The sequence below is a fragment of the Camarhynchus parvulus genome, unplaced genomic scaffold (genome assembly GCF_901933205.1).
Source record: "Camarhynchus parvulus unplaced genomic scaffold, STF_HiC, whole genome shotgun sequence".
Classification (NCBI taxonomy): domain Eukaryota; kingdom Metazoa; phylum Chordata; class Aves; order Passeriformes; family Thraupidae; genus Camarhynchus; species Camarhynchus parvulus.
In genome coordinates this window covers 817,690-837,434 of record NW_022148237.1, presented here as the reverse complement: position 1 = coordinate 837,434, position 19,745 = coordinate 817,690, and the positions used below count along the sequence as shown (strand labels likewise).

Genomic DNA, 19,745 nt, shown 5'->3' with positions numbered 1-19,745 from the left:
GAAGGCGTGGTCCGACCACAAAGACCGCCCATAAAGGGGGCGGGGCTAACAGACACGGGGGCGTGGGCGTGGCCTAAACGAAACCGGGCGCGCGAGAAATGAATCGCCGCGTTTGGGGGCGGAGCCAGGAAAGAGGGCGGGACTTTCACCCGCATAATGAGAGCTTTATGCAAATGATAGGCTGGATCATGAAGGGGCTAATGCAAATCAGACGATATCCCAGCGTTATGTACATGAACGCCTATTTGGGGGGGTGTCATGCAAATAAGCGTGAATATGTGCAAAAGCTATGGGCGAGGCTATGCAAATGAGGATCTGGGATGTGGCGGACAGCGGGGTGGGTGGAGCCACGCTAATGAGCAGGGATCGTGGATCATGTGATGTCACTCCAACAGCGCTCACGTGACTACCTCTCCACTATAACGACGTCACTGCCTCACCGTGACGTCACCACTCTCCCCGTTACCCCTTAATACCCGCGCAAGCCCCGCCCTCTTCACCCCGTGACGTCATCACGTGCGGCGCGGCGCCGCGCTCTCTGATTGGCTGCGACGCTCTCGGCGGCGGCAGCGCCAAGATGGCGGCGGAGCGCGCGGACGCGGCGGCGGCGGCGGCCGGGCCCGGGGAGCCCCTGAGGGACCCCCGAGCCCCCGAGCGCTCGCCCTACGCGGGCTGGGCCCACCCCGAGCTGCAGGCCACGCTCGCCGGCATCGGAGCCCCCGCGCAGGGTGCGGGGAGAGCGGGGGGGAAACTGTGAGGGGAGAGCGGGGATGGATCCGTGAGGGGAGAACGGGGGGAAACCGTGAGGGGAGAGCGGGGATGGATCCGTGAGGGGAGAGCGGGGAGATCCGTGAGGGGAGAGCGGGGATGGATCCGTGAGGGGAGAGCGGGGAGGTCTCGGGGTCACCTGAGGGGATTTGGGGGATGTGTGAAGGGAAGAGGGAAAATTTGGGAGTTTCGGGGTCACCTGAGGGGATTGGAGGGAGACCTGAGGGAAAATCTGTGGGGATTTGGGGTCATACTAGGGGAGATCTCAGGGGAGAGGGAGGAAATCTGGGGGTTTTGGGGGGGCTTGAGGAGAGATATGAAGGATAGGAGGGGAAATTTGGGGTTTTTGGGGTGGCTTGAGGGGAATTTGGGGCTTTCGGGGTCATCTGAGGGGATTGGAGGGAAATCTGAGGGAAAACTTGTGGACATTTAAGGTCACATGAGGGATGATACGAGGGAAAGGGAGGAAATTTGGGAGTTTTGGGGTCACTTGAGGAGAGATCTGAGGGGAATGGGGATAAATTGGGGGAAATCTGAGGGGAAGAGGAGAAATTTGGGGAGTTTGGGGCTTCTTGGGGTCCATTGAGGGGAGGTCTGAGGGGAAGGGGGGAGATTTGGGGGGTTTGGAGTCGCCTGAGGGGATTTGGGGGAATTTTGGGGTTCCCTGGGGGGGTTTGGGAGTCCTGAGGGGGGGTCAGGAGTCCCTGGGGCACTTTTGGGGGTCCCTGGGGGGGGGAATTCTTGGGGTTTCTGGGGCAGGGGGGCGCAGAGGAATTTGGGGGTGATTTTAGGAGGGGTTTGGGATTTGTGGGGTAGAATTTGGGGGTCCCTGACCCCCCCTGTTCCCCCCCAGGGACCCGTGAGGAGCTGCTGGAGAGGCTCCAGGCCTACACCCTGCAGGTGAGACCCCCAAAACGGGGGGGACCCCAAATTCTCCCCCATCCCTGAGTCCCTTTGAGGAGAAGGACTCATTTTGGGGGGATTTAATGAGACTTTGTGGGGGTTTAATGTGATTTTATGGGGGTTTAATGGGATTTTATGGGGGTTTAATGAGATTTTGTTGGGATTTAATGTGATTTTGTTGGGATTTAATGTGATTTTGTGGGGGTTTAATGGGATTTTGTGGGGGTTTAATGTGATTTTGTGGGGGTTTAATGGGATTTTATGGGGGTTTAATGTGATTTTGTGGGGGTTTAATGTGATTTTATGGGGGTTTAATGTGATTTTGTGGGGTTTAATGGGATTTTATGGGGGTTTAATGAGATTTTGTTCGGATTTAATGTGATTTTGTTGGGATTTAATGTGATTTTGTGGGGGTTTAATGGGATTTTGTGGGGGTTTAATGTTATTTCTGGGGGGTGTAGTAGGATTTTGGAGTGGGTTAATATGATTTTGAGGGGACTTAATGTATTTTTGGGGTTTGAAATGGTATTTTTGGGGGTTTATAATGTGATTTTTGGTGGGGTTTAATAGGATTTTAGGAGAGTTTATATTGATTTTTTGGGGCGTTTAATGTAATTTTGGGGGAGCTTAATGTGATTTGAGAAGACTTAATAGGAATCTTTTGGATTAAAATGACTGGGGGTGCCTTTAATGCGATTTTAGGGTTTTAACGGGATTTTGGGGGGGATTAATGTGGTTTTGAGAGAATTTAAGGTGAATTGGGAGGGTTAATGTGATTTTGAGGGGGCTTAATGTATTTTTGGGGTTTGAAATTATTTGGGGGGGTTAATGTGATTTTGGTGGGGTTTAATAGGATTTTAGGAGAGTTTATATTGATTTTTTGGGGTGTTTAATGTAATTTGGGGGATTATTTGGGAAGGCTTAATAGGAATTTTTGGAGTGGTTTATGGGGGTGCTTTAATGCATTTTAGGGTTAGGGATTTTGGGGGATTAATGTGGTTTTGAGAGAATTTAAGGTGAATTGGGAGGGTTGATGTGATTTTGAGGGGGCTTTAATGTGATTTGGGGGAGTTTAATGTAATTTTTGGGAGGTTTAGTGTGATTTTTGGGGGGGTGTAATGAGATCTTTGGGGTGGGTTTAATGGGATTTTTGGGGTGCGTTTAATGGGATTTTTGGGGTGGGTTTGATGGGAATTTTGGGTGGGTTTAATGGGAATTTTGGGTGGGTTTAATGGGAATTTTGGGTGGGTTTATTGGGATTTTTTGGGGTGTGTGATGGGATTTTTGGGGTGGGTTTAATGGGATTTTTGGGGTGGGTTTGATGGGAATTTTGGGTGGGTTTAATGAGATTTTTGCAGCGTTTCACGTGATTATAAAGCATTTTAATGGGATTTTTGGGGTGCCTTTAATGGGATTTTCGAGGCGCGTAGTGCGATTTTAAGGCGATTTTAATGTGATCTTCGGGACGTCTGTTGCGATTTTGGGGGGGGTTATTCCATTTTTTGGGGGTGGGAGGGCTCCTGCCACCCCCACCCTCCCAGAGGGGGGGTCCCCATGTCCCCTCCGAGCAGGGGGGGCTCACAGGGACCCCCCCTCAATTTGTGCCCCCCCAGACTGGGATCGTGCTGAGCCGCCCTGCCCTGCGCCCCGAGGAGGGGGACAAGGCCCCGCCCCCCCAGGTGGGATTTTGGGGGGGTTTGGGGTGGGGGGGGTTTGGTGGGGGCACCCCCATGATCCCAATTTGGGGTGGGGGGGTCCATGGGTACTTTTGGGGGGGTTAAGACCCCTCAGAGCTTCAAATTTTGGGGTGGGGGGGTCAAAGCTCTCCAGACCACCCAAATTTTGGGGTGCGGGGGGGTCAGTGACACCCAGTTTTGGGGTGGGGGGGGGTTAAAACCCTCCAGAACCCAAATTTGGGGTGGTGGGGGTGTTAAATTTTGGGGTGGGGGGGTCAGTGACACCCAGTTTTGGGGTGAATAGGGTTAAAGTTCTCCAGACCACCCAAATTTTGGGGGGGGGGGTCAACGACACCAAATTTTTTGGTTTTGGGGGGTTAAAACTCTCCAGAATTCAGATTTGGGGTGGTGAGGGTGTTAAATTTTGGGGTGGGGAGGTTCAAAGTTCTCCAGAACACCCAAATTTTGGGGTGGGGGGGGTCAGTGACACCCAGTTTTGGACTGGTGGGGTGTCCAGGTACCCCCTGACCTCCCCCCCCCCAGCTGCCCCCAGCGCTGCCCCTGCAGCACCCCCTGGTGCCCCCCCCTCCCCCGCCGGGGCTGGGGCTCGGCTTCGGCCTGGGGGGGCCCGTGGGGGGGGTCCCGGTGCCGCCGCCCCCCCCCGCGGGGCTGTCCGAGGAGGAGCGGCTGACGCTGGCCCAGCAGCAGGCGGCCATGCTGCTGCAGGAGGAGCGGGCGCAGGTCCGGGGGGGCATGGGGGCCACGGGGATGTGGGATTTGGGGGGGTTTGGGGGGATTTGGGGGGGTTTGGGGGGATTTTGGGGGGGTTTGGGGGGATTTTGGGGGGTTAAAGCGGCCATGCTGCTGCAGGAGGAGCGGGCGCAGGTCCGGGGGAAGGGGTGGGTTTTGGGGTGGGGGGCACAGGGATGTGGGATTTGGGGGGGTTTGAGGGGGTTTCAGGGGGATTTTGGGGGGTTAAAGCGGCCATGCTGCTGCAGGAGGCGAGGGCTCAGGTCTGGGGGGGATTTTTGGGGTGGGGGGCTCCTTTTAGGGGCTGTGGGGTTTGGGGGGTTTAAGGGGGTCCCGGGGGGCTTTGGAAAGGGTGAAGCTGCCTTGGGAGGGTCCTCATGGATGGGCTGAGCTGAGGGGTGGTTTTGGGGTGGAATTTGTGGTTTTTGGGGGGTGGGTGACACTTTGGGGGGGCACCCTTGGTTTCTGGGGGGGTCCTGACTCCCCCCCCAACAGGGCCAGCACCCGTTCGGGGACAAGGCCAAGGAGCAGGAGCTGCTGGAGCAGCAGAAACGGGTGAGGGGGGCGCCCCGGCTTTGGGGGCACCCCGGGTTTGGGGGGGCACCCCGGGTTTGGGGGGGCACCCAGGGTTTGGGGGGGCACCCCGGCTTTGGGGGGGCACCCCGGCTTTGGGGGGTCTCTCCTGGGTTTGGGGGCACCCCGGCTTGTCTCTCCTGGGTTTAGGGCGTCACCCGGGGTTTGGGGGGCTCCTGGGGGTGGGGGGGCCGCACCCAGCCCCCCCTTTCCCCCCTTTGCCCCCCAGGCCGCGGTGCTGCTGGAGCAGGAGCGGCAGCAGGAGATGGCCAAGCTGACCCCCCCCGCCCCCCGCGCCCCCCCCGAGGGGGCCCCCATGGCTGCCCGGACCCCCCTGGCCCCCCGAGGTGAGGGGGGGACTTTGGGGGGGGTGGGGGACACCTCTGTCCCCTGTCCCCACCCCCTCCCCAGGCTGATGTCACCTTTGTGTCCCCCCTCCCCCCCCCAGGCAGCCCCATGGGAGCCCCCCTGGCCATGGGAGCCCCCCGGCCCCGCGGGCCCCCCCCGCCCCCTGGAGACGACAGCAGAGAGGTGGGGCTGGGGGGTTGGGGGGGGTCTGGGGTCTCCGTATTGTGGGGAGGGGTCTGTGGGCTTGGGGTCTCTGGGGGGGGTCTCTGAGTCTGGGGTCTCTCTGTGGCTTTGGGCTCTCTGAGTTTGGGGTTTTTGTGTCTGGGGTTTCTTTATTGTGGGGAGGGGTCTCTGTGGGTCTGGGGTCTCTCTGTGGCTTTGGGGTCTCTCTGGGGGGCGGTCCTGGGGTCTCCCTGATTTTGGGGTCTCTTTGATTTCTGAGGGGAGTGCTGGGAGTCTCCCTGATTTGGGGGGGTCCTGGGGTCTCCCTGATTTGGGGGGGTTCTGGGGTCTCCCTGATTTGAGGGGGGTCCCGCTGCCCCCCCCGCCCCCCCAGAACGAGGACTCCGGGGTGGGCCCCAAGATCCCTCAGGCGCTGGAGAAGATCCTGCAGCTCAAGGAGAGCCGGCAGGAGGAGCTGGTGACCGCGCCGGGGGTGTCGGGTGAGCCTGCCAGCCCCGCGTCACACACAGTGCCACACACAGTGTCACCTCAGTGTCCCCAGTGCCCCCGTGTCACCCACAGTGCCACCCCAGTGCCAGCCCCGCGTCACACACAGTGCCACCCACAGTGTCACACACAGTGCCACCCACAGTGTCACCTATAGTGTCACCCCCGTGTCACACACAGTGTCACCCACAGTGTCACCCCTGTGTCACCCACAGTGCCACCCAGTGTCATCCACAGTGCCAGCCCCGCGTCACACACAGTGTCACCTATAGTGTCACACACAGTGCCACCCACAGTGTCACCCCTGTGTCACCCATAGTGCCAGCCCCGTGTCACACACAGTGTCACCCCCGTGTCACCTCAGTGTCCCCAGTGCCCCCGTGTCACCCACAGTGCCACCCCAGTGCCAGCCCCGCGTCACACACAGTGTCACCCAGTGTCACCCACAGTGTCACCCATAGTGTCACCCCTGTGTCACCCACAGTGCCACCCACAGTGTCACCCACAGTGCCAGCCCTGTGTCACACAGTGTCACTTCCCAGTGTCCCCAGTGCCACCCTCAGTGTCCCCTGCCACCCCCGTGCCACCCCATGTCCTCTGTGCCACCCCTCAGTGTCCCTTGTGCCAGCTCTGTGCCACCCACAATGCCAACCCCACTGTCCCCTGCCACCCCCCAGTGCCACCGGTCCATTGTCCCACAATCCCCACTGGGTGCCCCTTGCCAAAAGTGGGGGTGGCACCAGAGGTGGGGGTGACACCAAAGGGAGGTGACACCAAAGGGGGGTGACACCAAAGGGGGGTGGCACCAGAGGTGGGTGACAGCCCTGACCCCCCGTGTCCCCCCAGCCGAGGACGAGATGGAGACGGAGCTCCGGGCGTCGGCGTCGGCCTCCGAGGCTGAGGAGGACACGGGGACGTCCAAAAAGGAGGTGACAGAGGGGACAGTGGGGGACAGGCCACCCCCCACCCGAATTGGCACCCCTGGGGGAGGGGGGGGTCCCATGGGTGCCCCAAATTTCCCGGGGGAGGGGTCGCGGATGGGTTTGTTTGGGAGGGGGTTTGGGTGGCTCTGGGGTCACCTGTGTCATTGTGATCTCACCGTTGTCCCCTCTCTTGGTGGCCATGGGTGGGCTTGGGTCACTTTGGGGTCACCCCAATGTCCCTTTTTGTCCCCCCACCTGTGGGAGTCAGGCCCCCTCTGGGGTCACCCCAATGTCCCTTTTCTGTCCCCTTACTGGGGGGATCTGTCCCCTCTCAGTGCCACCCCAATGTCCCCATTTTGTCCCCACCAAGTGCAGGAGGTGTGGCTCACTCTGGGGTCACCTGTGTCACCTTCCTGTCACCTTTGTCCCCTCTTCTGCCGTCCCATTGGGGATTCCTCTTTGTCCCCCCTTAAAAAAACCTTTCCCATCCCCTTTCCCCCCCCCTCTCCTTTGTCCCCCCCAGTTAGAGGGACCTGTGCCACCTCCATGTCCCCTCACTGCCTTTCCCCCATTAGAGGCCTGTCCCAACCTGCCCCCTCGCTGTCCCCTCACTGTCCCTTCTGTCCCTTGCTGTCCCCTCCCAGCGGAACCGGAAGCGCCGGAACCGCAAGAAGAAGAAGCGGGGGAGGGGCGGGGCCCGGGAGGGGGCCCCAACCCCGACCCCCCCCCGTGGGGACCCCGAGCCCCCCCCCGGGGACGCCCCCGAGGTGGAGATCGAGTACGTGAGCGAGGAGCCCGAGATCTACGACCCCAACTTCGTCTTCTTCAAGAGGATCTTCGAGGCCTTCAAGGTGACACCTCGGGGCGGTGGTGGCACCTTTGGGTGCCAGGGGTCACCCCTTGGGTGGGAGGGGTCATTTCTGGGTGCCAGGGGTCACCCCTTGGGTGGGAGGGTCACTCCAGTGTCACCCCTGGGTGCTGCTGACCTGTGTCCCCTATCCTCTGACCCTGTTCCTTCTCCCTGACCCCTGTCCCCTCTCCCTGACCTTGTCCCCTGGGTGCTTCTGACCTCTGTCCCCTGACCCTGTCCCCTGACCCCTGTCCTTGTCCCTGATTCCTGTCCCCTCTCCCTGACCCTGTCCCCTGGGGACTTTCGTCCCCTGATCTCTGTCCCTGTCCTGTCGCCCTGTCCTGGTCCCCATCCCTGTCCCCTGACCCTATTCCCTGACCCCTGGGTGTCCCTGTCCCCTGTCCCTGTCCCCATCCCTGACCCTGCCCCTGTCCCTGTCCCCATCCCCGTCCCTGTCCCCTGGGTGCCCCTGTCCCCTGTCCCTGTCCCATGCCCCCATCCCTGACCCTGTCCCCATCCCCGTCCCCGTCCCTGTCCCCTGGGTGCCCCTGTCCCCATCCCCGTCCCTGTCCCCTGGGTGCCTCTGTCCCCATCCCTGTCCTCTGTTTCCTGTCCCCTGGGTGCCTCTGTCCCCATCCCCGTCCCTGTCCCCTGGGTGCCCCTGTCCCCATCCCTGTCCTCTGTTTCCTGTCCCCTGGGTGCCTCTGTCCCCCATCCCCGTCCCCGTCCCCTGGGTGCCCCTGTCCCTCGTCCCTGTCCCCTGGAGCCCCTGTCCCTGTCCCCGTCCCTGTCCCCTGGGTGCCTCTGTCCCCGTCCCCGTCCCCTGGGTGCCTCTGTCCCTCCGTCCCTGTCCCCTGGGTGCCTCTGTCCCCATCCCCGTCCCTGTCCCCTGGGTGCCCCTGTCCCTGTCCCCGTCCCCGTCCCAGCTGACGGACGAGGTGAAGAAGGACAAGGAGAAGGAGCCGGAGCGGGCGGAGCGAACCGAGAGCGCCGGGGCCCCCCGGAAAAAGGGACCCGAGGATGGCACCAGGGGCAGCGACGGGGACAGCTCCGAGGACGAGCAGGTGACACTGGGGACAGGGGGACACTGGGGACACAGGTGACATTGGGGACAGGGGCAGGGGACACTGGGGACAGGGGACACTGGGGACAGGTGACACTGGGGGCAGGGGACACTGGGGACAGGGGACACTGGGGACAGCTCCGAGGACGAGCAGGTGACACTGGGGACAGGGGGACACTGGGGACACTGGGGACAGCTCCGAGGACGAGCAGGTGGCACTGGGGACAGGGGGACACTGAGGACACTGGGGACAGCTCCGGGGACGAGCAGGTGACATTGGGGACAGGAGGACACTGGGGACACTGGGGACATGGGGGTACAGGGGCAGTGATGGGATGAGCAGGTGTCACTGGGGACAGGGGGGACAGTGAGGTGACATTGAGGGTGACAGGAGGTGGCACCTGGAGCTGGTACCAAGTTGGGGACAACACGGGGGTGTTTGGGGACACTGACTGGGGGTGGTGACAGCAGGGACTGGGAAGGAGGGGACAGTCCCTGAGGTGGGACAGAGGGACAGGGAGGGCTCAGGGACAGGGACAGCGGGTGATGCCATCGGGTGCCACCCTCCCGGTGTCACTTGAGCTGTCCCCACGTGTCCCCAGGAGAAGAAGCAGGAGGTCCCCAAGCTGTCCAAGAAGAAGCTGCGGCGCATGAACAGGTTCACGGTGGCCGAGCTGAAGCAGGTGACACTTGGGGACACGGCCCTGTCCCCTCCCCCGTGGGTGTGGGTGGCACTCGGAGCCTGGGACAGCCCTGAGGTGACACCTCCTGTCCCCGGGGAGCCCCGGTGGGGACACCAGAGCCAATCAGTGTGCCCTTTGTCACCTTCCTGGGGACACTGGCGTTCCAGTTGCCCACTCGAGGGTCACCTTGGGACCTCAATCTTGTCCTTGTCACCCCACCAGTGCCACCCTGGTGTCCCATGTCCCCACCCAGGGCCAGTTTGATGTCCCCAGCACCATTCTGGGGCTCTTCTTCTGTCACTCTCCTTCGTCCCCTGGTGTCCCTTTGCTGTCCCTTGCTGTCCCCTGATGTCCCTTTGCTGTCCCCACTGTCCTCACAGCTGGTGGCCCATCCAAACATGGTGGAGATGAACAATGTGACCACGCAGAGGTCACTTTGTGTCCCACAGAGCCGCTCTGAGGCTGTCCCTGCTAACTCCCCTGATGTCCCCTTTGTCCCCCACAGTCCCCTTTGTCCCCTGATGTCCCTTTGCTGTCCCCACTGTCCTCACAGCTGGTGGCCCACCCCAATGTAGTGGAGATGGACAATGTGACCACGCAGAGGTCGCTTTGTGTCCCACAGAGCCACCCTGGAGCTCTCCCCCCCTAACTCCCTTGTGTCCCCTGATGTCCCCTCTGTCCCCTGCCATCCCCTGATGTCCCCTTGCTGTCCCCCCAGCTGGTGGCCCGTCCCGACGTGGTGGAGATGCACGATGTGACCGCGCAGGACCCCAAGCTGCTGGTGCACCTGAAGGCCACGCGGAACTCGGTGCCGGTGCCGCGGCACTGGTGCTTCAAGAGGAAATACCTGCAGGGCAAGAGGGGCATCGAGAAGCCGCCCTTCGAGCTGCCCGAGTTCATCAAACGCACCGGCATCCAGGAGATGAGGGAGGTACATCAGGGACATGTCAGGGACACCCTGGGGACACCTTGGGGACAGCTGTGAGGAGGGGGTTTGGGGAGGGTTTTGTGGGGGAGGTTCTGGGGCTCACGGGGATCCAGGAGATGAGGGAGGCCCTGCAGGAGGTGGGGACACCTCGGGGACATTGGGGACATGTCAGGGACACCTGCAGGAATGCCTGAGGGGCAGCAAGGGGATGGGAGAGGAGCAGGGAAGAGGTTTGGGGAGGTTCTCAGTGGTCACCAGGCATCCAGGAGATGAGGGAGGCCCTGCAGGAGAAGGTGGGGATACCTCGGGGACATCAGGGACATGTCAGGGACACCCTGGGGACACCTTGGGGACAGCTGTGAGGATGGGAGGGGGTTTGGGGAGGGGTCTCAGAGATCTGGAGAGGTTGTGGCATCCAGGAGATGAGGGAGGCCCTGCAGGAGAAGGTGGGGACACCTCGGGGACATCCTGGTTGGATTTGGGGACACCCTGGTTGGATTTGGGGACACCATGGTTGGATTTGGGGACATCCTGGTTGGGTTTGGAGACATCCTGGTTGGATCTGGGGCACCCTGTGGGGGGACACCCTGGTTTTGAACACCCTGGTTTTGGGAACCATGTTGGTTTGGGGGGGGACACCCTGGTTGATTGGGAGGGTTGGATCTGGGGACACCCTGGTTGGAACACCCTGGTTGGGTTTTGTGACCTTGTGCCCATCATGGTCACACCTGTGTCCCTTGGTGGCCCCGGGCCGTGTCCCCACCGTCCCCTGCGCTGTCCCCAGGAGGAGCAGAAGACCATGAAGTCCAAGATGAGGGAGAAGGTGCGGCCCAAGATGGGCAAGATCGACATCGATTACCAGAAACTGCACGACGCCTTCTTCAAGTGGCAGACCAAGCCCAAGCTGACCATCCACGGGGACCTCTACTACGAGGTGGGGACACCTGGGGGGACACCTGCGCCTTCAGGGCTGTCCTGGGGGACACCTGGGGGACATTTTGGGGTCTGGAGATGTCCTGGTTGAAGATTTGGAGGTTTGGGGACACCTGGGGGACATTTTGGGGTCTGGAGATGTCCTGGTTGGGTTTTGGGGGTTTGGGGACACCTGGGGGTGGCATTGGTGGCTTCGGAAACATCTTGGATGGACATTGGTGGTTTTTGGGACATCCCTGTGGCACTTTGGGGGCTTTGGTCGGGGTTTTTGGGGTTGTCACCGCGCCGTTGTCCCCTTGGTGTCCCCAGGGGAAGGAGTTTGAGACGCGGCTCAAGGAGAAGAAGCCGGGAGATCTCTCGGACGAGCTGCGGATCGCGCTGGGCATGCCCGTGGGGCCGGTGAGGGCGCCCCAAAAACACCCCAAAAACCGCCCCCAAACCGCCCCAAAATCACCCTAAAATCACCCCAAAAACACCCCAAAATCACCCCAAACCCCAAACCATCAGGGCGAGGGCCAAAACACCCAAAACACCCCAAAATCACCCCAAAAACACCCCAAACCCCAAATCCCTGGACATGCCTGTGGGGCCGGTGAGGGCACCCCAAAATTACCCTAAAACCACCCCAAATCCATCCCAAACCCCAAATCCCTGGCCATGCCTGTGGGGCCAGTGAGGGCACCCTAAAACTGCCCAAAATCACCCCAAATCCATCCCAAATCCATCCCAAACCCCAAATCCCTGGGCATGCCAATGGGGCCGGTGAGGGCACCCCAAAACCACCCCAAAATCACCTGTAAATCATCCCAAACCCTAAATCCACCCCAAACCCCAAATCCATCCCAAATCCACCCCAAATGCACCCCAAACCCCAAATCCCACCCCAAACTCCTGGGAACACCCCAAATCCCACCCCAAACCCCAAATCCCACCCCAAATCCCACCCCAAACTCCTGGGAACACCCCAAATCCTACCCCAAACCCCAAATCCCACCCCAAACCCCAAATCTCACCCCAAATCCATCCCAAATTTGGGGCAGCTTTGGGTTTTTTTTTTTGGGGTCCTGGGGTATTTTTTGGGGGTTTTTTTGGGGTCCTGGGGGGGTTTTAGGGTCGCTGACCCCCCCGTGCCCCCCCAGAACGCCCACAAGGTGCCCCCCCCGTGGCTGATCGCCATGCAGCGCTATGGACCCCCCTCGTACCCCAACCTCAAAATCCCGGGGCTCAACTCCCCCATCCCCGAGGTGAGTGGGCATTTTGGGGTTTTTTTAGGGGTTTGGGGTTTTTTGGGGGGAATTCGGGGGTTTTGGGGGGGAATTTGGGGGTTTTTGAGGGGGAATTTGGGGGTTTTTTGGGGGGAATTCGGGGGTTTTTGGGGTCCTGGGTGGGGGTGTTTGGGTGTTTTTGGGAAGGGATTTGGGGGATTTTGGGTTTTGGGTGGGTTGTTGGGGTTTTTGGGGGGTTTGGGGGTTTTTGGGAGGGAATTTTGGGGTTTTTGGGGGGGGTTTTTGGGGGGGAATTTGGGGTTTTTTGGGGGGGGTTTGGGGTTGCAGGGTGGGGTTGTTTGAGTGTTTTTAGGAGGGATTTGGGGTGGTTTTGGGGGGTTTTGGGGTTTTGTGGGGGATTTGGGGTTTTTGGGGGGTTTTGGGGTTTTTTGGGGGGATTTTGGGGGTTTTTGGGGTGCAGCGTGGGGACGTTCGGGTGTTTTTAGGGCAGTTTGGGGGGTTATGGGTGCTGGGGGGATTTGGGGGTTCTGGGGTGAGATTTGGGGTGCTGAGGGGGAGAAATTTGGCTGCTGGGGGGTGTTTGGGGTCTGGGGGGGCTCTTTAACCCCCTCCACCCCCAGGTGCTCCTTTTTTGGGGGGATTTAGGGAAGATTTGAAAGATTTGGGGGGTGGGGATGGACTTTGGGGGTGAGGCTGAATCTGGGAGGATTTGGGGGGTGTCAGGATAATCCTGGGGGTGCTCACAATTATTTTGGGGGGGTTAGAATAATTTGGGGGGGGCTCATGAATATTTTGGGAGGGGTTCATGAACATTTTGGGGTCCCCCCTCCATGCCAGGGCTGCTCCTTTGGGCACCACGCCGGGGGCTGGGGGAAGCCCAGGGGTGTGAGGAAGATTTGGGGGGGGTTCAGGAGGATTTTGGGGGGTTCAGGATGATTGGGGGAGCTCAGGATTATTTTGGGCGGTTCAGGATGATTTTTGGGGAGTTCATGAATATTTTGGGGGGGTCCATGAACATTTTGGGGTCCCTTCCCCCATACCAGGGCTGCTCCTTTGGGTACCACGCCGGGGGCTGGGGGAAGCCGCCCGTGGACGAGACGGGGAAGCCGCTCTATGGGGACGTGTTTGGGACCAACGCTGCCGAGTTCCAGGTGATGGGAACCCCCCCCAAATCCCTCTAGGACCCCCCCAAATCCCCTTGGACACCCCCCAAACCCCACCGGAGCCCCCAAACCCCACAAACCCCCCCAGACCCCCCCAAATCCCCTGGGATCGCCCCCAACCCCACCTGGGACCTCCCAAATCCCACTGGGACCCTCAGCACCCCAAATCCCCCCCAGGACCCCCCAAACCCTGCTGGATGAACCCCCCCAAACCTTGCTGGCCCCCCCAAACCCCCTGGGACCCCCAAACCCCGCTGGACTCCCCCCACCCCCCAGGCACCCTCAGGTTTTGGGGTCTCCATAACCCCACACCCAAATGCATCAAAAAAAAACCCCAAAAGACCCCCCAAAAACCCCAAATTTCCCCCAAAATCCCCCTGCCCGATCCCCCCCAAATCCCCCCCAGAACCCCCAAAATCCCCAAGTGCCCCCCCAGATTTGGGGTCTCCATAACGCCACACCCAAACGCATCAAAAAAACCCCAAAAAATCCCCCAAAAAACGCCAAATTCCCCAAAATCCCCTGCCCGACCCCCCCAAATCCCCTGGGACCCCCAAAATCCCCGAGTGACCCCCCCGGGCCCCCCCAGGTTTGGGGTCTCCATAACCCCACACCCAAACGCATCAAAAAAAACCCCAAAAAATCCCCTAAAAAACCCCAAATTCCCCCCCAAAAACGCTAAATCCCCCCCAAAATCCCCGTGCCCGACCCCCCCAAAGCCCCTGGGACCCCCAAAATCCCCGAGTGACCCCCCCGGGCCCCCCCAGACCAAGGAGGAGGAGGAGGAGATCGACCGCACGCCCTGGGGGGAGCTGGAGCCCTCGGACGAGGAATCCTCGGAGGAGGAGGAGGAGGAGGAAAGCGATGAAGAAAAACCCGATGAGACCGGGTTCATCACCCCTGCCGACAGGTGGGCACCCCAAAAAACACAGGGGCACCCCAAAAAATACAGGAGCACCCCAAAAATATTCTTAGGTTCCTCTAAGCCCCCCCAAAATCCCCCATTAAAGGAGCGATAAATTTGGGGTGAGCAGTGGGGTTCACCCCCTCGTGGACACCCCCAAAAATTCTGGGGTGTCCCAAAAAAATCACAGGGGAACCCCAAAAACTGATTGGGGCCCCCCTGAACCCCAAATTTCCCCCATAAAAGGAGGAAATCCTGTGGGGTTTTACTTTGGGATGGGGAATGGGGTTCATCCTTCTGTGAGGCAAATTGGGGGCACCCCAAAAACTCCGAGGCACCCCAAAAACTCAGGGGCACCCCAAAAACTCAGGGGCACCCCAAGAACTCGGAGGCACCCCGAGAACTCGGAGGGACCCCCGCAGGGACCCCTTGAACCCCAAATTTCCCCCATAAAGGGGAAATCCTGTGGGGTTTTACTTTGGGGTGGGGAACGGGGTCGGTTCATCCCCCCCTCGAGTTCTTGGGGTGTCCCCGAGTTTTTGGGGTGCCCCTGACCCCCCCAATTTCCCATCCCCCGCAGTGGTTTGATCACCCCGGGCGGCTTCTCCTCGGTGCCGGCCGGGATGGAGAGCCCGGAGCTGATCGAGCTGCGCAAGAAGAAAATCGAGGAGGCCATGGACGGGTGAGCGGGGATTTGGGGGTTTGGGGGGTTTTGGGGGTTTGGGGGGATTTGGGGGGGTTTGGGGGTTTTGGGGGGATTTTGGGGTTTTGGGGGGTTTGGGGGTTTGGGGGTTTGGGGGATTGGGGGATTTGGGGTTTGGGGGGGGGGGATTTGGGGGATTTTGGGGATTTTGGGGTTTTGGGGGATTTGGGGGGTTTTGGGGGGTTTTGGGGGGGTTTGGGGGGTTTGGGGGGGTTTTGGGGGATTTTGGGGGGTTTGGGGGATTTGGGGATGGGGATTTGGGGGGATTTTTGGGGTTTGGGGGGATTTGGGGGATTTGGGGGATTTGGGGGTTTGGGGGTTTGGGGGGTTTGGGGGTTTGGGGGTTTGGGGGTTTGGGGGATTTGGGGGTTTGGGGATTTTGGGGTTTTGGGGGCCGGGGATTTTGGGGGTTTTGGGGGTTTTTGGGGGGGTTTGGGGGATTTGGGGGGTTTGGGGGTTTTGGGGGTTTTGGGGGGTTTGGGGGATTTGGGGGTTTTGGGGGTTTTGGGGGTTTGGGGGTTTGGGGGTTTTGGGGGGTTTGGGGGGATTTTGGGGGTTTTGGGGGATTTGGGGTTTTGGGGGTTTGGGGGTTTGGGGGTTTGGGGTTTGGGGGTTTTGGGGGTTTGGGGGGTTTTGGGGGTTTTGGGGGTTTTGGGGGATTTGGGGGGATTTGGGGGGATTTGGGGGTTGGGGGGATTGGGGGTTTTGGGGGTTTGGGGGATTTTGGGGGTTTGGGGGATTTTGGGGGTTTGGGGGTTTGGGGATTTGGGGGATTTGGGGGGTTTGGGGGGGGATTTGGGGGGGGATTTGGGGGTTTTGGGGGGTTTGGGGGGGATTTGGGGGTTGGGGGATTTGGGGGGGATTTGGGGGGGATTTTGGGGGGTTTGGGGGTTTTTGGGGTTTTGGGGGTGTGGGGGATTTGGGGGATTTGGGGGATTTGGGGGTTTGGGGGTTGGGGGGATTTTGGGGTTTTGGGGGATTTGGGGGGTTTGGGGGATTTTGGGGGTTTTGGGGGTTTTGGGGGATTTGGGGGGTTTGGGGGGTTTTGGGGGTTTGGGGGATTTTGGGGGAAGTTTCAGGGAATTTTGGGGAGGGGTTGGGGGGTTTGAGGGGATTTTGGGGGGGTTGGAATTTTGGGGGGGTTTGGGGAGGTTTTTGGGGGTTTTGGGAGGAGTTTGGAGGGATTTTTGGGGTGGGCTTGGGGAGGTTTTTGGGGGATTTGGGGAGGTTTGGGGGGTTTCAGGGAATTTTGGGGGGTTTGGGGTTTTTGGAGCAGGTTTTCGGGGAATTTGGGAGGTTCTGGGGGGATTTGAGGGAATTTTGGGGTTTTGGAGAGGTTTTTGGGGAGTTGGGGAGGTTTTTGGGGAATTTGGGGGTTTTGGGGGGATTTGAGGGGATTTGGGGGTTTTGGAGAGGTTTTGGGGGAGTTGGAGGGATTTTGGGGTGGGGTTGGGATTTTGGGGGTTTTGGGGGAATCAGGGGGGTCTGGGGGGGTTTGGGGTTTGGGAGGGTCAGGGTGTGGGGGGGGTTTTGGGGTGCTGGGGAGGTTTTTGGGGTGATTGAGATCTCCCCCCACCATCCTGACCCCCCCAAAAAGGAGCGAGACCCCCCAGCTGTTCACGGTGGTCCCCGAAAAGCGAACGGCGACCGTGGGCACGGCCATGATGGGCTCCACCCACATCTACGACATGTCTGCGGTGAGACCCCCGAAAAACACCCCAAAACCCCAAAACACCCCAAAAACCCCAACCCCCAAAAACCCCCAAAAAAACCCCAAGAAACACCCCAAAAACCCCCAAAAAACATCCCAAAAACCCCTAAAAAACACCCCAAAAACCCCAAGAAACACCCCAAAAACCCCCAAAAAACATCCCAAAAACCCCTAAAAAACACCCCCAAAACCCCAAAACACCCCCAAAACCCCAAAAACACCCCAAAACCCCCAAAACACCCAAAACCCTAAAACACCCCAAAAACCCCAAAAACCCCCAAACCCCCAAAAAACCCCAAAACCCCTAAAACACCCCCAAAACCCCAAGAAACACCCCAAAACCCCCAAAAACATCCCAAAAACCCCTAAAAAACACCCCCAAAACCCCAAAAAACACCCCCAAAACCCCAAAAACACCCCAAAAACCCCCAAAAAACCCCAAAACCCCTAAAAAAACCCCCCAAAACCCCAAAAACACCCCCAAACAAAAAACACCCCAAAACCCCCAAAAACATCCCAAAACCCCTAAAAAACCCCAAAACCCCAAAAAACACCCCAAAAACCCCCAAAACACCCCCCAACCACCCCCACCCACATCTCCGACATGTCTGCGGTGAGACCCCCAAAAAACACCCCAAAAACCCCAAGAAACACCCCAAAAAACCCCAAGAAACCCCCCAAACAGCCCCCAAACCCCCCTGAGACCCCAGTACAGCCCTGGGACCCCACAGGTGACAGGATCAGTGTCACTCGTGTGTCCCCGTGGTGTCCCCACAGGTGATGGCACACGAGGGCCCAGTGACAGAGCCCAGGGGGTGACAGTGACACTGTCCCCAATGTCCCCAGTGTCCCCAGTGTCCCCACACAGGTGATGGGCCACAAGGGCCCGGTGACAGAGGTTTAGGAGGTGACAATGACACTGTCCCCAGTGTCCCCAGTGTCCCCAGTGTCCCCAATGTCCCTGATGTCCCCAGTGTCCCCACGCAGGTGATGGGCCGCAAGGGGCCCGGTGCCCGATGCGCAGGGCGTGGAGGTGGCACTGTCCCCAATGTCCCCAATGTCCCCAGTGTCCCCAGTGTCCCCGATGTCCCCAGTGTCCCCAGTGTCCCCAATGTCCCCAATGTCCCCAATGTCCCCAGTGTCCCCGATGTCCCCAGTGTCCCCAGTGTCCCCAATGTCCCCAATGTCCCCAACGATGTCCCCAATGTCCCCAGTGTCCCCAATGTCCCCAATGTCCCCAATGTCCCCAATGTCCCCGATGTCCCCACAGGTGATGGGCCGCAAGGGCCCGTGCCCGAGGCGCAGGGCGTGGAGGTGGCGCTGGCGCCCGAGGAGCTGGAGCTGGACCCCACGGCCATGACGCAGAAGTACGAGGAGCACGTGCGCGAGCAGCAGGCGCAGGTGGAGAAGGAGGATTTCAGCGACATGGTGGCCGAGCACGCCGCCAAGCAGAAGGTGGGCTGGCCCCTCGCTGTCCCCTCGCTGTCCCCTCGCTGTCCCCTCCCTGTCCCCCCTGTCCCCTCACTGTCCCCTCACTGTCCCTCCCTGTCCCTCACTGTCCCGGTGTCCCCTGTGTCCCTCCCTGTCCCCTCCCTGTCCCCCCTGTCCCCTCACTGTCCCCTCACTGTCCCTCCCTGTCCCCCTGTCCCCTCACTGTCCCCCGTGTCCCTCCTGTCCCCTTCTGCTCCTGCCCCCCTGTCCCTCACTGTCCCGGTGTCCCCTGTGTCCCTCCCTGTCCCTCCCTGTCCCCTCCCTGTCCCCTCACTGTCCCCTCACTGTCCCCTCACTGTCCCCTCACTGTCCCCGTGTCCCCGCAGCAGAAGAAGCGGAAGGCGCAGCCCCAGGACGCCCGCGGGGGGGGCAAGAAGTACAAAGAGTTCAAGTTTTAGATGTCACCTCTGTCCCCTGGGTGTCACCTCTGTCCCCTGGGTGTCCCCTGGGTGTCACCTCTGTCCCCTCGGTGTCACCTCCCCCTGTCCCCTCGGTGTCCCCTCGGTGTCACCTCCCCGGGATCGGGCCATGTCACCCCCGCTGTCACCCGGGGCCACGCTCCGGCTGTTGGGGACAGTGTGGTGGCACTGTCGCCGTCCTTGTCGCTGTCATTGTCCCCACCCTGTCCCCGGTGTTTTGTAAATAAAAGGTGGCGCTGTCCCCACCGAACGCTGCGGCTCTGCCTGGTGGCACCGGGCTCGCCGTGTCCCCGAGGTCACCGTGTCACTGTGTCACACCGAGGTCACGGTGACAACGACATCACCGTGTCACTGGGACGTGTCCCCGTGTCCCCAAGGTCCCCGAGGTCACCGTGTCACCGGGACGTGTCCCCAAGGTCCCCGAGGTCACCGTGTCACCAGGACGTGTCCCCAGCCCTGTCCCTGGTGCCAGCAGCTCAGCTGTCCTGCTGTTCCCAAGCCTTGTCCCCTCCTTGTCCCTGTCCCCACCCCGTGCTGGGGACACGGGACGGGCTCACGGGGGTTGGGTGGGGACAGAGGGACAGATGGACAGAGGGACAGATGGACAGGGGACAGGGGGACAGATGGACAGAGGGACAGATGGACAGGGGGACAGAGGGACAGGGGGACAGATGGACAGAGGGACAGGGGGACAGAGGGACAGGGGGACAGAGGGACAGATGGACAGGGGACAGATGGACAGAGGGACAGATGGACAGGGGGACAGATGGACAGAGGGACAGGGGACAGATGGACAGGGGGACAGAGGGACAGAGGGACAGAGGGACAGGGGGACAGATGGACAGAGGGACAGGGGGACAGAGGGACAGATGGACAGGGGGACAGATGGACAGAGGGACAGGGTCCCCTCATGTCTGGGGACATCGATGACGACAGGGGGCGGGGCCATCGAGACCACCCAGGTGTCCCCGCGGTGTCACCCCCCCCGTGTCCCCCTAGGCCCCGCCTTGTCCCCCGTGACCCCCCGGTGACCCCGCGATGTTCCCAAGGGGGCGTGGCCT

General features: G+C 60.5%; 1 protein-coding gene across 5 annotated transcripts; it reads left to right on the top strand.

Moving 5' to 3' along the window:
• Positions 1 to 569: 569 nt before the first annotated feature.
• SF3B2 (splicing factor 3b subunit 2) lies at positions 570 to 18,934 on the top strand. Of its 5 annotated transcripts, XM_030969949.1 has the most exons (24): positions 570 to 728; positions 1,622 to 1,668; positions 3,285 to 3,350; positions 3,891 to 4,088; positions 4,593 to 4,652; positions 4,900 to 5,017; positions 5,119 to 5,201; positions 5,575 to 5,680; positions 6,534 to 6,616; positions 7,255 to 7,461; positions 8,387 to 8,524; positions 9,126 to 9,206; positions 9,925 to 10,137; positions 10,413 to 10,427; positions 10,919 to 11,068; positions 11,377 to 11,466; positions 12,207 to 12,311; positions 13,337 to 13,444; positions 14,224 to 14,366; positions 14,941 to 15,042; positions 16,661 to 16,760; positions 17,643 to 17,658; positions 18,060 to 18,229; positions 18,592 to 18,934. In XM_030969949.1, exons 1-24 carry the CDS (start codon positions 578 to 580, stop codon positions 18,661 to 18,663), a joined length of 2,622 nt encoding a protein of 873 aa, XP_030825809.1. In that variant the 5' UTR covers positions 570 to 577; the 3' UTR covers positions 18,664 to 18,934. The 5 variants fall into 5 exon arrangements, 1 of the variants encoding a protein (XP_030825809.1); XR_004061583.1 differs by lacking the exon at positions 17,643 to 17,658 and having other exon boundaries at positions 9,129 to 9,206; positions 18,045 to 18,229; XR_004061582.1 differs by lacking the exons at positions 10,413 to 10,427; positions 17,643 to 17,658 and adding an exon at positions 10,566 to 10,580 and having other exon boundaries at positions 18,045 to 18,229.
• Positions 18,935 to 19,745: the final 811 nt, after the last annotated feature.

What these genes read in the sequence shown, in the direction of transcription:
- SF3B2 (XM_030969949.1), top strand. Translation starts at nt 578, where the DNA reads ATGGCGGCGGAGCGCGCGGACGCGGCGGCGGCGGCGGCCGGGCCCGGG. An exon ending in CGGGGACGTCCAAAAAGGAG is followed by an intron (nt 6,617 to 7,254) that starts GTGACAGAGGGG and finishes GTCCCCTCCCAG; the next exon opens with CGGAACCGGAAGCGCCGGAA. An exon ending in TTCATCACCCCTGCCGACAG is followed by an intron (nt 14,367 to 14,940) that starts GTGGGCACCCCA and finishes CATCCCCCGCAG; the next exon opens with TGGTTTGATCACCCCGGGCG.